Genomic DNA, 18,176 nt, shown 5'->3' with positions numbered 1-18,176 from the left:
CAGTAGCCTCTCACCAGCCCCCAGTAGCCTTTCCACCAGCCCCCAGTAGCCTCTCACCAGCCCCCAGTAGCCTTTCCATCAGCCCCCAGTGCGCCCTCCCCAGTATTAAAATAATTGGTGGGCAGTGCGCCCTCTCCAGTATTAAAATCATTGGTGGGCAGTGCACCCTCCCCGGTACTAAAATCATTGGTGGGCAGTGCACCCTGTCCCCCCTCGGTATTAAAATCATTGGTGGACACTGCCTTCTCCCCCTTCCCTTCCCCAATAATAAAAATAATCATTGGTGGGCAGTGCGCCCTCCCCAGTATTAAAAAAAAATCATTGGTGGGCAGTGTGCAACAAGTTATTCCAATTAAGAAGCATGGGGTCAGTCTTTATTGCATGCACTACATCTGCAAACTTACCAGTGTTTGAATGCAAAATTCTGGAACTAAAACTGGAAATTTATAGCTTAAAGGATAACTGTTATATTGTCATCAAAAAAATCCATTTTAGCATATGTTACTGCTGCAGCAACATTATGCATAAAGCAATCTTTAGTTTCTTCTCTTGCCACTGTTTTTCTTGAGTTTTCCCTTTTAGTTACGGCTGTTTTGAATCCTATATTATGAGGATCTTCTCAAGATCACTCCTCTGCCAGTTTTCTGAGGCCAAAACTGCATTCCCTCAAGTCACATACAAACTTGTTGTAGCCAGCAGCTTTCTGCCAGCCAATCAGATTGGATTACTGAGAGACACGCCTCCTCACTCTGAAGCCTAATGCAGGCATGCCTTGTGAAGGACCGCCCCTCCGTCTTCCTGTCTTTCTAACCGGAGACAGATGAGCCATAGCAACGGTCTTTTAAGGGAGCAGTGGAAAGGGACAGGAGACATTAATGAAAGCTGTTATTATAAGGTAATTACAGTTCTTTTGGCAATCATTGACAGACTAAGTCAGGTATACATGCCTAGCTCTAATAAACTAGCAAATAAAAAAATAATATATGACGGTTATCCTTTTAAAAAAAACATTTTTGGTTTGCAATGTAAGGAAGTTTCACAGAAACCAGAAGTGCTGTCAAGTATGCTTTTGTGCCTTTTGAGTATTTATATTTCTACGAGATAGATAGATATTTTTTTTACTACATAGTGCTTATTTTGCACTGTATCAAAAATTCTGTAAAATAAATGACTTGTCCCTCTGTCAGAACAGTTGTCATTGATACGTTACAACCAGTGCTATAAAGCCTTCACTACTCAGACCTAATCCCCTTAGCATCAGCAAAGTGTATCTGTGACCCTTGACAGTTATAAGAGGAATGTATTATAGGAAAATTACCTATTGATTAAAGTTTTTGTTAAACATACAGTACAGACCAAAAGTTTGGACACACCTTCTCATTCAAAGAGTTTTCTTTATTTTCATGACTATGAAGGCATCAAAACTATGAATTAACACATGTGGAATTATATACATAACAAACAAGTGTGAAACAACTGAAAATGTCATATTCTAGGTTCTTCAAAGTAGCCACCTTTTGCTTTGATTACTGCTTTGCACACTCTTGGCATTCTCTTGATGAGCTTCAAGAGGTAGTCCCCTGAAATGGTCTTCCAACAGTCTTGAAGGAGTTCCCAGTGATTCTTAGCACTTGTTGGTCCTTTTGCCTTCACTCTGCGGTCCAGCTCACCCCAAACCATCTCGGGTTCAGGTCCGGTGATTGTGGAGGCCAGGTCATCTGGCGCAGCACCCCATCACTCTCCTTCATGGTCACATAGCCCTTACTTTCAAAGTTTTCCCAATTTTTTGGCTGACTGACTGACCTTCATTTCTTAAAGTAATGATGGCCACTCGTTTTTCTTTACTTTAGCTGCTTTTTTCTTGCCATAATACAAATTCTAACAGTCTATTCAGTAGGACTATCAGCTTTGTATCCACCTGACTTCTCCTCAACGCAAATGATGGTCCCAACCCCATTTATAAGGCAAGAAATCCCACTTATTAAACCTGACAGGGCACACCTGTGAAGTGAAAACCATTTCAGGGACTACCTCTTGAAGCTCATCAAGAGAATGCCAAAAGTGTGCAAAGCAGTAATCAAAGCAAAAGGTGGCTACTTTGAAGAACTTAGAATATGACATATTTTCAGTTGTTTCACACTTGTTTGTTATGTATATAATTCCACATGTGTTAATTCATAGTTTTGATGCCTTCATAGTCATGAAAATAAAGAAAACTCTTTGAATGAGAAGGTGTGTCCAAACTTTTGGTCTGTACTGTATATGCTGTGCAGTTTTCATACTGGACACCAAGCCTAATACTATGTTGATATTTCCTGTTCAGGTAATTTTTCAGAAGATATTTTTATCACAGGCAGTATAGCAATGATAAATATCATTTTTGTGTAGATAACAGAGGATCCACCATTCACAATAGATGATATCACAGCTTATCTACTTACTTATGACCTCTGCAGAGGTCACAGTGAATGCTAGAAAAATCTCCCATTAAGGTCAGTGAGGTGCACTACCGTCCATTGTTTCTATAGCCCATGTGGCTTCTCTCAAAGAACTGGAAGTCTTGACATATTTTAGGCCTAGAGACCAGTATGAGAATTTCACGATTATTTTTTAAATATAGGGACATGGAAAATAAAAAAAATTAAATTTTAACAAAAACTTGATTTAAACTATAGGTCATTTTCTGATAACACATTGCAGCTTTGAGTTTTTTTTATTTATTTTTTGTAGCAGTTTAATTGGGCAGCTATCCTAAAAATTGACAAGGAACCCCAAAATGTCCTAACTAGGGAGGACAATCAAACTCTATAACACCTACAACCACTCTGCCATCCTGATTAAATGATATGCAGACAAAATTCCAAATGCAATGAAAACTTGATTAATACATACACCTTTATCCAATGTTTAAAACAGTTTAAAACATGAAGGAGGGAAGTCGAGCCCAAAATCAAGCTATAGAAATACTACCGTACAGCTTGACCTCTCGGACACAGACGCTCGTTTCGTCTCACAGATTTCCTCTGGGGACACGAACAATAAGATGTCATGAAGTTTTAAGTATTTATTTTCTAAGTGTTTTCAGAAGGACAATTTAACATGTTCATCTTTTTTTAAGGTCAAACATTTTAAAATTTGAAGTAATTTGTGCAATCATGTTTCTGTAGTGTGCCATCTGTATTTTCCTGATCTGTCAGTAATTCAGGTGAGCAACTGCAGGGTTGCAGATGGTGACAAGACTGCTATCCCCATTGGATCAGTTTTCATTTAAACTTTGTAAACAAGCATAGGCTTAACTCTTGTTAATCCACAATTGCCAATTGCACAGCAATTTTGGGAGTTTATAAAGCTAGCGTACTTTGTAAAAATAAACTTTCTAATCTGTTTTCAATGCATTTTTGACACGCGTAAAGAAAACTGAAGATTATCTCTAAACATCTCCAAGCAATCATCAGTAGAGATGAGCGAATCAAAGTTGACGAAGTGGAATTATGTCCGAATTTCAGGAAAAATTTGATTTGCACCGAAGCTGAATTTCCTTATACTTCGTGGTAACGAATCGCATTTTTCCTAAAATAGCTGCTGCACATGTTGGAAATGGAGCAAAAAAACTCTGGAAACGAGGGATTACCCACAATGCCATGCATGCAGCCAATCAGCAGCCACCCAGCCCCTGTGATGTCACAGCCCTATAAATGGCCTCAGCCACCTTGGATTCTGCCATTTTCCGCTGTACTTTGTGCAGAGAGAGACGTCAGCAGGCGCTAGGGACAGTTCTAGGAAAGACTTTATTGTGCTAAAAAACGATTTATAACTCAGAGAAAGATTATTCATGATGTAGGGAAAGGATAGGGAGGCATTATCTACGCTATAAAAGTAGAAGAGGGTCCAATAGGGGAGTGTACAGCCTGGATAATAGGAGCTATTCTATTACACCTTGCTGCACTAACTGGGGATCCAAATTGCACTAAATGATAGCTCAGTAATTCCAGCAAACCTTGTTTGTTATTGGGGTCCAAGTGCCGTGTGATACAGCCATTTACGGGGTGTATTAATAGGAAATATACTTCTGTCCTATTAGCCTTTCTGCAGTGAATTTAAATTTTTCTTTTATTTTTTTGGGAGGGGGGGGTGTATTAATAGAAAAAAGAATACCTCTTAATTGCTGTTCTGCGGTGAAGTTACATTGTACTACAGCCTTTTTTTGGGGTGTATTTTAATTTAATTATTTTATTATACAGTATGTCAGACAAGTGACAGGCCCTTCAAAGGGAATGGACAGTGGCCAAAATGTTTGTCTCAGGCAGAAGTAGCAGAAGAAGGGGGTGGCAGCAGGAGTTGCAGCGAGAGACCTGAGCTCCCAGTGTCATCTAGCAGTCGTGTCTTGACCAGCAACCCAGCGGTGCTTGAATGGTTGACTCAGTCTTCGACTTCGTTGCAACTGACATCTGACACGGCCAACCAAGAGTCGGTGGGTTCCTCTGACACGGCCAACCAAGAGTCGGTGGGTTCCTCTGACACAATGCTTAATTGGAAATAAAAAGAAACTGACAGGGCCCAAAGCATACAGAGCCTGGCAATCTCAGGTGCACGTGTGAATAAACAAAACGTCTTCGTGGTGCTCAGCCCAACAAAAGTCTTTAAACCGTGTATAAATGTATAGAGCAGAAGTAACAGGTGGCACTCACTGATCGTAAAAAATATTTATTTGTCTAGAATAGACATAGTATACATGGCAGGGGCAGACAAACTTTCTTGCAGCTCCCAGTAGCAACGGCTGTTTCGCGCAGGTTGTGCTTCCTCTGGCCACAATATTACTGGGTAAATGTGGTTCCTGCCCAGCCTCACTAGAAACTTGGCCAGGTGATGCCGCTTCCGCCTTCATGTTCTCACACCGTTGGTCCTGCCTCTGCCTCCTTGTCCTCCACCGTGTACTCAGCCTCCACTGCAGGGACAATTCACAGTCCTCCTCCAGCATACCACATGTGTAGGGCATGGCAATGTCACAAAGGGGAGGAACTGCTCCGCTTCCTTCATCCCCTCGACAACTTAAAAACAGAACCATGGTGACAGACAATGGGAAGAACATGGTGTTGGCGCTGTGTCCAGGAGGGCTGAGCCATCCACCCTACATGGCGCATGTGTTCAATCTGGTTGTAAAGCGGTTCCTGAAGTCTTCACCCCATCTGCAAGACATCCTGAAAATGGCCTGGAAACTTTGCATGCACTTCAGCCACTCGTACACCACAAAGCACACCCTCCTTGAGCTGCAGCGACATAACGGCGTCCCCCAACATAGGCTGATATGCAATGTTTTCACCCATTGGAATTCCACCCTCTATATGTTGGACCGATTTATATGAGCAGAGAAAGGCCATAAACAATTTCTTGATCATATAGGCGGACAGAAGTACTCACCTGTGTAACTTCGATGTTAGCCAGTGGCAGCTCATGCGTGACACCTGCCGTTTGCTTGGGCCCTTTGGGGAGGCCACTTTATTTGTCAGTCACTAGGACTACGGGATGAACAACCTCATTCCACTGATTCATGTCCTGCAACAGATGCTGCTAAATCTGGCTGGCCAAGGAACAGGAGACATAGCGACTACATCTCACGGCCACATGAGCCCTGTGGGGGCTGAACTAGAGGAGGAGGAGGAGGACGACGACATTAGAGCACAAGCAATGCGTAGAGAAATGGGTGTTTTTTCTACACGGGTGACAGGAGAGGAGGAACAGGAGCAGCCAGAGGAGCTACAGGGCGATGAGGCAGATGACCCAGACACCATGTCATTATGCAGTGGAAATGGAGGCAGGGAGTCCCTCCGAGTCACTTGAGCAAATGGCGCGTTGCATGCCCAGTTGCTTGCGCAGTGACAGCCGAATTGTCACCATTCGGCAGAGGGTTGACTACTGGCTCTCTACCATGTTAGACCCTTGCTACCGGTCCAAAATGGGGGGCCTTTTTTACACCCGCTGTGAGGGAGGACAAACTGAACTACTATCGAGATCTCATATGTAGTCAGTTGGCTGCTGCCTATGTGCGCCATCGCCAATCTGCACACAGGTCTTACCCGGGGGGCCCTCTGCGCTCACGTTCCACTGCCATGGCTGCTGGGGGGGGGAGGGAGCAGTACCCGCTCCATCAGCAGCAACATTAGTCTAGAGTCGCTGATGAGCAGTTTTCTTCACCCACCTACTGAAGAACTACTCACCAGCAGCAGCAGCTAGACATAGAGCAGGACCTGAACCAGCAGGTTGTGGCATACTTGCAGTACACCCTGCCACCCCACATTTAAGATCCCCTGGACTACTGGGCAGCCAAACTCTCTACTTGTGGCTGAGTTTTCCCTGGACAAGGAGAGGTCTCCCTGCATAACAGAAATGGAATGGATCCGTTTTTGCAGCCCATAGACTTCTATTATGACGGAATGAATAACGGAATGCCTCTAAAGGAATTCCGTTATGCATTCCGTCATAGAATTGAAAATGGTAACTGAATCCATAACGCAATTCACCTTTTACCAGTAAACTAAGTGTGAGCGAATTTCAAAATATGAAATTCGCTCATCTCTAATTGATACCTAAAAATAATAAAGGTTTCCTAGACATACAGGTGAAACGCGAAAAATTAGAATATTATGCAAAGTTCATTTATTTCAGTAATGCAACTTAAAAGGTGAAACTAACATATGTGATAGACTGATTACATGCAAAGCGAGATATTTCAAGCCTTTGTTATAATTTGGATGATTATGGCCTATAGCTTATGAAACCCCAAAGTCACAATTTTGAGGTACTCTTTGCTCAGGGGATATGGATTAATTAGCTGACTAGAGTGTGACACTTTGAGCCTAGAATATTGAACCTTTTCACAAAATTCTAATTTTAAGCTGCATTAATGCAATTCCTTTTCATTTGCATTACTGAAATAAATGGACTTTTGCACGATATTCTAGTTTTTTGAGTTTCACCTGTATTTACAAGTGTAATTGCCTGCAGTGACAAGTGGTAGAAATGCAAGGCCTGTTTGGGTACATGTAAATGTATTGCATAACTTTTTTATAAAAAAATTTAAGAGGTTAAGAAAAAAAATAACCATTCCAGCATTGTGTTTAGTGTTTTGTTTTTACGGCATTCATCATGTAGTATAAATGACATGTTAATTCTAGGCTGTTGCAGCAGAGTGTCAGCTGTATATTACTCAGCCCATGCCAGTGTCGTACATGTACGGCAGTTCACATTAGAAACCTAGGCTGTCATTTAGGCGTATTTCAGTTATAGATTGGGGGGCCTTTTTTTACTCTAATTCATTAGCTGCAAGTACTACCTTCAAGTACTACATTAAGTATAGTAAAGAGATATTGCAGATATTTTTATTTTTTTTATTTTTTCCTCTTTAAAATGGCAGACTTGGTTCAGTGCAGGAATTGTTGTGCATTTATTTCATGTTCCACTCTTTGAAGATTCGGATGCTGTCAGATCTGTAGACAGTTCTCCTTACTGCAGCAGGAAATTTCATTTTTGAAATCTGAAATATTTAAATTATCTGTTAAACAAACTCCAGCTAGGACTGCTGCAATGCCACTGCCACAGAGGACCCCCAGAAATGGCAGATGGGTTAATGTAGGTTCTGGAAGACTTAGAGTGCTGGATAGAAGACATGTCCCACAGTCGGTGGTTCTCCATAATTCATTTGCAGCACTCTCAGAATGTAAGGACAACATGGATATGGACTCAAGCACAGAGGGTGAGAAACCATCGACTCCTATGTCTAATGTATGCAACAAAAAAGATAAAGTGAAGTCTCAAAGGAAGCAGCTGTTGCTGGGGGATTCAATCATAAGAAGTGTGGAGCTTAAAGAAAATGGTTTTGTGAGATGTCTCCCTGGGGCTACTGCTAGAAGAGATAGAAGACGTATTATTAATATTGTTAAGCAAGCAAAGCAGGAAGGGGACGTGGATGTTCTTGTCCATCTAGGGACAAATGACCTGGCTTGCAATGAAGTGTCAGAGGTGAGAAAATCTTTTATCACACTTGGTAATGACGTACAGGATTTTGCATCCACCATTTCATTTTCTGAAGTTCTGCCTGTGCATAATGTTCAGAATGATAGGCAGAGGCGCATAAAGGAGTTCAACATATGGCTTGGTAAATTGTGTCAAGATCAAGGATTTGGCTTTGTTTCTCATGATAGCTCTACTTGGAATAGAAAGGAACTGTACAAAAAATATGGTTTGCATCTTTCTCTCAAAGGAACAAATGTACTCAGTGAACAACTCCAAGAATTTGCGAAAGAGTATTTAAACTAGGAAGGGGGGGCAAAAGAGTGAAAATAAAAGAGTCCAATTGCCCCCCGAAACAATGCCAGAACAGGTCAGAAGCACAGAGGTTAAGAAATGATAAGCTCAGAGTCCTGTCTACAAATGCTCGCAGTTTAGGTAAAAAAATCAATGAACTTGGGTCAATAATGGCATCTGAGAATGTAGATTTAGTGGCTGTTACGGAGACATGGTTTAATGAAAGAAATGACTGGGACATAACCATACCAGGGTACTCTTTATACAGAAGAGACAGAGAAGGCAAGAAAGGAGGAGGAGTGGCCCTGTATGTGAAAGATAGCATTAAATCTAACCTAATACAAGTTGGTGAGGCCAACATAGAGTCAGTTTGGGTTACGTTGCAGTTTGCTAAACATGCAGTAACTCGTGTAGGTGTGATATATAGACCACCTGGTCAAGTTTAAAGAACTAGATGATCTACTAGTTGAAGAAATAGCTAAAATGACAATGAAAGGAGAAGTTATCATTATGGGAGATTTCAATCTTCCAGATATAAACTGGAAAACCAAAATAGCAAGTTCTACCAGGAGTACAGATATTCAAAATTCCTACTGGGGTTATCTCTACAACAAGTGGTTGAGGAGCCAACCCGGAGGGAGGCCATTTTGGATTTGGTATTCACAAACGGGGATTCGGTATATGATGTCATTGTAGGCGAAACCTTGGGATCTAGTGATCACCAGTCAGTGTGGTTTAATATAAGAACTGTGAAACAGTCCCACCACACAAAAACAAAAGTTTTAGATTTTAGAAAAACAGACTTTTCAAAAATGAAATTAGTCATAAATGAGTCCTTATCAGACTGGAACGGATTACATGGAGTCCAGGAGAAATGGGACTACTTAAAAGGTGCATTATTGAAGGCAACAGAAAATTGCATTAGACTTGTCAGTAAAAGCAAAAAAAGGAAGAGACCACTGTGGTACTCAGCAGAAGTGGCCCAAATCATTAAAAATAAAAAGCTAGCATTTTGTAATTATAAAAAAAAAACCAGAGCAATGAAGATAAGGAAATCTACAAGATTAGGCAGAGAGAGGCCAAGCAAGTTATAAGAACTTCTAAAGCGCAGGCAGAAGAAAAACTAGCTCAGTCTATGAAAAAAGGGGATAAGACATTCTTCAGATATATAAATGAAAAAAGGAAATTAAAACAGGGAATAACTAAATTAAAAACAAAGGACGGAAGGTATGTAGAAGAGAATAAAGGGCTAGCCGACTGCCTTAATGAATACTTCTGTTCAGTTTTTACAAAAGAAAAAGAAGGAGAAGGACCTCCACTAGAAAGGATGACTAATAAATCATTTGATGCATGTATCTTTACAGAGGAAGATGTTCTAAGTTTGCTGTCTAAGGTGAAGACAAATAAGTCACAGGGGCCTGATGAGATACACTCAAAATTATTAAGAGCTTAGTGGTGAGCTGGCAAAACCGCTAACAGATTTATTTAACCAATCATTAGTAACAGGAGTCGTCCCGGAAGATTGGAAATTGGCAAATGTAGTGCCCATTCACAAGAAAGGTAGTAGGGAGGAATCGAGCAACTATAGACCAGTGAGTCTGACATCAATAGTAGGCAAATTAATGGAAACCCTATTAAAGGATAGGATTGTGGAACATCTAAAATCCCATGGATTGCAAGATGAAAAACAACATGGGTTTACTTCAGGGAGATCATGTCAAACTAATCTTATAGATTTTTTTGACTGGGTGACTAAAATAATAGACGGTGGAGGTGCAGTAGACATCGCATATCTAGATTTTAGTAAGGCTTTTGACACTGTCCCACATAGAAGACTTATCAATAAACTGCAGTCATTGAGCATGGACTCCCATATTGTTGAGTGGATTAGGCAGTGGCTGAGTGACAGACAACAGAGGGTTGTAGTCAATGGAGAACATTCAAAACAAGGTCATGTTACCAGTGGGGTTCCACAGGGATCTGTACTGGGACCAATTTTGTTTAATATCTTAAGTGATATTGCAAAAGGCCTCGATGGTAAGGTTTGTCTTTTTGCTGATGACACAAAGATATGTAACAGGGTTGATGTTCCTGGAGGGAAACGCCAAATGGAAAAGGATTTAGGAAAACTAGAAGAATGGTCAGAGCTCTGGCAACTGAAATTTAATGTGGATAAGTGCAAGATAATGCACCTGGGGCGTAAAAACCCAAGGGCAGAATATTGAATATTTGACACAGTTCTGACCTCAGTATCTGAGGAAAGGGATTTAGGAGTAATTATTTCAGAATACTTAAAGGTGGGAAGACAATGTAATAGAGCAGCACGAAATGCCAGCAGAATGCTTGGATGTATAGGGAGAGGTATAAGCAGTAGAAAGAGTGAAGTGCTTATGCCGCTGTACAGAACACTGGTGAGACCTCACTTGGAGTATTGTGCGCAGTACTGGAGGCCATATCTCCAGAAGGATATAGATACTCTAGAGAGAGTTCAGAGAAGAGCTACTAAACTAGTACATGGATTGCAGGATAAAACTTACCAGGAAAGGTTAAAGGACCTTAACATGTATAGCTTGGAAGAAAGAAGAGACAGAGGGGATATGATAGAAACTTTTAAATACATAAAGGGAATCAACTCGGTAAAGGAGGAGAGCATATTTAAAAGAAGAAAAACTACCACAAGAGGACACAGTTTTAAATTAGAGGGGCAAAGGTTTAAAAGTAATATAAGGAAGTATTACTTTACTGAGAGAGTAGTGGATGCATGGAATAGCCTTCCTGCAGAAGTGGTAGCTGCAAATACAGTGAAGGGGTTTAAGCATGCATGGGATAGGCATAAGGCTATCCTTCATATAAGATAGGGCCAGGGACTATTAATAGGATTCAGATATATTGGGCAGACTAGATGGGCCAAATGGTTCTTATCTGCCGACACATTCTATGTTTCTATGTTAACATATGGTCTCACACGGCTGCTTCAGCCAATGACTGGGTGCAAAGATGACGCTTGGGAGACATTGCCGTTGCTGCAGCAGCCACATGAATTGTGTCAAAAAGGATGTTGACACGAAGAGACCTGAGAGGTGCAGTGGCCCAGGGATTGAAGTAGGGGGAATCCGGCGGTTCGGATCTGGTAAGAATAGTTCCTTCCACAGGTCCTGTGGTACTGGACAGTCTGTTCAAGATGCCCTTCGGGTGAACAACCCTTTTTGGGGATGCTTCAGTTTGCAGGGAAACAGTTTATTTACCCGCAAAGCCACACAGCAGTGATTACTGTGATTTTTGCCGGCATTAGAGCCGTCTCAGTGCCCCACGTTTGGCCTTACCAAACTAGTTCTGTTGAGTTGAGAAGTAGATACACTGGTGCCCAATCTAGGCAATGCTCTATGAACTAAATAGATTTTTACTGATGATGCATTTGGTTTACTGAAGATATCTAGACTAAGCTGAGATCAGAACTAGGTCTCTATACAGATCTGCTCCCCCTGAACATATATATATGTTCTCATTCACTGACCGCAATCAAGCATCTTGAAAATGGTGAGGAATTGAAACACAATTGGGGTCATTTATCAAACTGATGTAAAGTAGAACCGGCTTAGTTGCCCATAGCAACCAATCGGATTCCACCTTTCAATTTCCAAAGGAACTGTCAAAAATGAAAGGTGGAATCTGATTGGTTGCTATAGACAACTAAGCCAGTTCTATTTTACACCAGTTTGATAAATGACCCCAAATGTATATTAGAAAATTGTAGCTGTTTACACTGGCAGATCATGGACATGGTCACATGCAGCGCTCCAGCCAACGACTGGCTTCAGCAGTGACATGCAGCTTGTGGCCACATCACTGATGAAGCCAGTCATGTACGTATGTTTGCTGCTTTACCCCAGAACCTAAAGCAGGTTTATACCATGCTGTATTTCTGCAGTAAAACGCAGGAACAAAAACCACATGAAAAAAGTGTACAGGTGAAACTCAAATTTTTTTTATATCGTGCAAAGTTCATTTATTTCAGAAATACAACTTAAAAGGTGAAACTAACATATGAGATAGACTCATTACATGCAAAGTGAGACATTTCAAGCCTTTATTTGTTATAATTTGGATGATTATGGCTTACAGCTTATGAAACCCCAAAGTCACAATCTCAGGTACCCTTTGCTCAGGGGATATGGATTAATTAGCTGACTAGAGTGTGACACTTTGAGCCGAGAATATTGAACCTTTTCACAGAATTTAAATTTTAAGCTGCATTACTGCAATTCCTTTCCATTTGCATTACTGAAATAAATGGACTTTTGCACGATATTCAAATTTTTCGAGTTTTACTCTACCTTCTTGCTGTGATGTATGGTCGGTAAAATGGCTTGTGTCTACACATGATGTGTGGTCATCAACATGATCCATATTATTATTTATTATTTTTTTATTAGTACTTTAATATACTTCTATTTTTATTCCATCATCTGTAAATATGAGCTTTCTATATTGTAAAAACATACATTTGCAGGAAAATGTTTAGCATCTGTTTGTTTTATGAACGTTATATATTATATTGGGGTCTAGAAGATAAAGTGATGATGCTGCCATAGATGCAGTATTTTAGTGTTGATGGATATTTTATGTATATGAAGGCATTCTTATTTCTTTCTTTTCTAGATCAGTGTACAGTTACCCGAACATACTTGTTTCTGCATAAGTTTTGGTTTTTCAGCACCGTTTATTATTTTGGCAACTGGGTGTTCATAGTTGTAAGTATTACTTCTATGTTAAAGTTGTGTGCCTACCTTTATCTACTGTATATGTCCTTAACCACTTCCAGACTGATTCAGTTTTCACCTTCCCAACCATGCCTAATTTTGTAAATCTTGCATGTATCCCTTTATGTGGTAATAACTTTTGAATGCTTTTACTAATCCAAATGATTTTAAGATTTGTGACACCTCTTACTTCATGTTAATTTGGGTCAATATGTTTTACCTTTATTTTAAAAAAAAATCAAAAGTTTTCTGAAAATTTGGAAAATTAGCAATTTTCTAAATTTGAATTTATCTTTTTAAGACCATTACCGTATTTTTTGCCCTATAAGACGCACCTGCCCATAAGACGCACCTGGGTTTTTGAGGAGGAAAATAAGAAAAAAAATATTTTGAACCAAAAGGTGTGCTTTTGGTGGGTTTTGAACTACCGTAATGGTGGTCTGTGGATGACACTGTTATGGGGGCATCTGTGGATGGCACTGTTATGGGGGCATCTGTGGATGGCACTGTTATGGGGGCATCTGTGGATGGCACATATATAGCATCTTATGTGTCATCCACAGATCCCCCATAACAGTGTCCCTGTGTAGTGAATGGGGGCCGGCATCTGTTTCTGTAATGGCAGCGGGGCCTGGTGCAGTCACTGTATTCTACTACACTGCGCCCCGCTCTCTGTAGTATACGGTAATCAGATCTAACTTGTGGGTATTGTTTAAAGTATTCCAATCATCTTAAATCTAGCGCTGTACTACTTACAACTAACTTCTTGGCAGTCAGGAGGCCGGCGGGCGCTCGTAGCGTAGCTCACTGCGCCTGCGCCGCCTGCTTCATTCATAAAGTGGGTGGCGCAGGCGCAGTGAGCGTAGTGAGCTACACTACAAGCGCCCGCCCGGCCTCCTGACTGCCAAGAAGTTAGTTGTAAGTAGTACAGTGCTAGATTTAAGATGATTGGAATACTTTAAACAATACCCACAAGTTAGATATGATTATCTTATACTACAGGGAGTGGGGCCCGGTGTAGTAGAATACAGTGACTGCACTGGGCCCTGCTGCCATTACAGATAACAGATGCCGGCCCCCAGCCCCTCCTCCCTCTCAGCATATTCACCGGACGGTCGCAGCATTCGCCCCCATAAGACGCACTGCTATTTTCCCCACACCAGACGGCTCAGAAGAGGATGGCTTTTGGAGGGCAGATTTTTTTGGGATGGTTTTCGGGTGCTATGTCACATTTCAAGTGACCGTGAGGTCTCTACAGTAGAAACCCCAAAAAGTGACCCTATTTTGAAAACTACTCAGGATTTATCAAGGGGTGAAGTGCATTGACCCTTCAGGCATTTAAAAGATTTTAGAAACACTTGGCTATAAAAATGAAAATATTTTACTTTATCTCCAGATTTTTTCATTCTCACAAGTGGTAACAGGAAAAAAAAAAAAATTGTTAAATAATTTTTTACTGAGTATGGCAAAACCACTTCTGTGGTCATAAACTGCTGCTTGGGCATACCACAGGGTTCAGAAGAAAGAGCACCATGTGTACCCAAGGCCTAGTTTGGTGATTTGTACAGCACTGGTTGATGTGAAGTGATACAATTTTGGAAACTACACCCCCTCAAGTTATTTATCAAAGGTTGGAATGACCATTTTGACACCACAGGTATTGTAAAAATTCATGAGCAGAGGAAGGTGCAAAATGAAAATTGCAAGTATTCCACTGATATGGAATTTCAGTGCCCAGCTCGTGCCATTTTAAACTTGCCATAACCCTTAAATTGTTAGGCAGGTTTTACTGGGTATGGAAGTGCCATACATGTGGACGTAAACTGCTGTTTGGGTATGCTGTAGGTTTTATAAGGGAAGAACCAGGCTTTAGCAATGCAGATTTTTATGGATTGGTTTAGAGGCACCATGTCGCTTTTCAACTGGAATTGGTTCAATTGTTTTCTGAGAACCATACTTTTTTTAATTTATTTTTCTCTTAACGGAGCTCTGTGAGGGCTTCTTTTCACGAATATATCTATATCTATATATAGATCTTGCATACTCGCCTTTATGTCACAGCAGTAAATTAGCTATTAAAGCTATTTTAGCTATTAAAGAATCCCCCGTGTTACTAACATCTTAGTTTAGTTAGTAAAGTTTTTATATATATATATATATATATATATATATATATATATATATATATATAGTTGAATACTCTTGTGACAACTCTGTGACATATGTAACTTCTTTATCATAAAGACATTTAGAAAAAAAGTTTTTGCCAAATTGACCTTAGCCGACAGTCAAATACAGTATATCTGTAGGGACTTGCAATGATCCTTACGACACCAGAGCCTTCTTTCAAATGCATATCTACATTTCCATGTGCAAACAATGCCAAGCCAAAGACAAAATGTGTATGTCATCTAATTGCTTTCCATAATGGCGTGCTACTGTCATAGCTATGGCCAGCTTAAAGAGGTTTTCCCATTTTAAACATTTATGGCATACAAACTGGATACTCCATAGATGTCTCAAATATCTCTCTCTCCATTCACTTTTGTTGCATTTCCAAAAACATATAAGCAGATTTTTTTGACTGATTTCTCTGAACTCCTAAAAATAAATGGAGAGATGACTTGACTGACAGGGCCAGACATCTCACGTGGCCTTGTCTATCTCACGACTGCACCGCTACTCTGAGTACTGATGCCAGCTCGCAGGCTCTGCTGCTGCTATTAGAGACTGTGCAGGTGGTGCTACACTTTTGGGTAGCGGTGCATGCACAGTCGCAGCTGTGGTAGCAGCAGTTGAGCCTTTGCGCCATTACTTGAAGCAGTGGCACATGTGTGAGATTGACCGGGCCGGGCAAGTCCTGTCAATCAAATGGGAGATGAGAAACTCTTGCTGCTGAAGAACTCTGATGAACGAATAGAATTGTACGAATCAATTCGCTCAACTCTAATCAGGACATTCTATTAGCAGATGTTTTCCATAGCACTCAATACAAACCTAATGGGTTATCACAATGCATAAAAGACATCTGCTACATCTTTAGTACAAGACAAAATATTCTTCTGCTTATACTTGTCCCTCAAGACCTGTCATCTTAATTGCAGGTTTTTATTATTGGATTCGTTGTCTCCTGCTTAAAAGGAAAGAAATCTGTTATTGAAGGAGAAGTAGAAGATGACGATTCTGATCTAAGTGACAATGAAGACCTGTCTCCTGTATACACCTAAAGAGCTGTATTTCCATGATCTGTTTAAAAGACTTTTTATTGTAAGCTGAAAATATAAAATTCATATCAAGATGTATTTTAATTTATGGCTGAAGATTAACTGGCATGTAAAAAGAATGACTTGGACCGAAACATGGACATAAAGTGTTACTAATTTACTTGTTTCAGGTACTTAATATATACATTTAAAACTGAACATTTATGTAACCCTAAAATATTCTGAACTATGCACTAAAAGAAACTGATGCCAATAGAAACCCTGGCTTTGTACCTCATACCTACTCTCTACAGAGTTTCAATTATATCCATTACTCTCAGTATCAGCAACCTCCGGCACTCCACCTGCAGCAGAACTATGGCTCCCAGCATGTATACTTGCTTGACTGTTCTCAGAACTTCTATAGAAGTGTATGGCGCACAACAGCTGGAGAACCGGCGGTTGCTGACACCTGATGTACATTCACACGACCGTATTTTTGGTCCGCATCCAATCTGCATTTTTTGTGGATCGCACGCAGACCCATCCTTTTCTATGGGGCAGTCAGTTTTATTCTTATACGTTTTGCAGATAATCTTAGGCATTTATTTAATAGGGCCTGCATCTGTATTGTGAAACAGCGGTTTGCTGACTGCAAAACAGATACTGCCATGTGAATGTAGCCTTATAGTAAATGATTAGTGGTTATGGTCGTTTTGTTTTGTTCTTTGACATTTTTCTTTATTTCTTGCAGATACTTTAATTTAAAAAAGAAATTGACATTTGCAAAATTTTATATATGACTAATAAAACATTAATATATCTTGAACAGCATTGTGTAAGGTCTATTTTGAGTATTTTTGTGTTTTATCTTTTTTAATGGCTATGTACACCTTCGGTGGCAATTTTTCTTTTTTTATGATTGCATTTTACTCATTTTGGGCTAAAACTAATTTTTTCAATTAGTTTTTATTAAAAATATTGAGCCGTTCTGTCACAAACGGTTAACTATTTTTCTAGCTATGTGAATTGTACTTTTTACTTTTACTTTGTGCCGGTCATCTAATAAATATACTAAACGATCAATAGACCAAAAAAATCCCTTTAGTGGTCTCTACCTAATAAGTGTTGTAATAAAAATATATCTCACACATTGGATACTTTATATAGACTTTGCTTTTCCCCCTCTCTGGATCAGTACTCCTCCCCATTCGGCTCAGGTGCTTTTAATCTGCAGAAGTCTGCATAGGGTTTAAAATTCCTACCAAATCTCAGTTGGTCTTCCTGAGAGGCTGTGAACAGGTGAGCTCCTTGCACCAGTTCACATGCGGTGCTGGACGGTGGCCGTCGCTGCTTTTGTGCCGTGCTGGTGGAGTAATGGGACCCGGGGCCTTGGTGGCTTTTCTGCACAGTGGGTGCTGTGTGGCTACTGGGTCCCATTGCCTGCTGGAGCGGTGTGGGGGCGCGATGGTCACCGCGCCGCGCCAAAGTTAGAGTAGGTCCCCACTTGAAAGGAGGCGACCTTGTCGTGGAAAGTGGGCCTATGCTCTTTGATCAAACTGTATACTAGTGCCTCCTAATAGTGCATAGCAAATTTATGATAATAGTGCTGTATAGCCATTTTTTATCTTGCTTTAATTTAAAACAGTTGTTGTATCAAAAGCATAGTTATGAGGATGTGCGATTTAGATACTCTCTCACACATTGGATATCTTTATTTAATCATTGTTAAAACCAAAGTGTGAGGAAGGAAAAATGTATTAAAATTATCAGAAAACAGTGAGGTCTAATGTCTAATGACCTAGTAGCTGCTAGTGGTTGCTAGCGGCAACTGTGGGATTAATATAACCTTTGACAACTGATATAGACACCATCAGGTGCACTATTTTATATATATTAGACAGGTTAGATG

The 18,176-nt window shown here is 40.4% G+C and overlaps 1 protein-coding gene across 1 annotated transcript in view; it reads left to right on the top strand.

Moving 5' to 3' along the window:
- The window catches only part of LMBRD1 (LMBR1 domain containing 1), a 263,866-nt gene extending 247,266 nt beyond the window's left edge, over positions 1 to 16,600 (top strand). Inside the window, exons 15-16 of the mRNA XM_040428628.1 lie at positions 12,961 to 13,052; positions 16,166 to 16,600. Of these exons, the coding sequence (XP_040284562.1) occupies positions 12,961 to 13,052; positions 16,166 to 16,288 (215 nt within the window). The 3' untranslated portion in view covers positions 16,289 to 16,600. The remainder of the gene's footprint in view (positions 1 to 12,960; positions 13,053 to 16,165) is intronic.
- The last annotated feature ends 1,576 nt before the right edge of the window (positions 16,601 to 18,176 follow it).

This window comes from Bufo bufo, chromosome 4, assembly GCF_905171765.1.
Source record: "Bufo bufo chromosome 4, aBufBuf1.1, whole genome shotgun sequence".
Taxonomy (NCBI): domain Eukaryota; kingdom Metazoa; phylum Chordata; class Amphibia; order Anura; family Bufonidae; genus Bufo; species Bufo bufo.
This window is presented reverse-complemented; position numbering and strand designations above follow the sequence as displayed.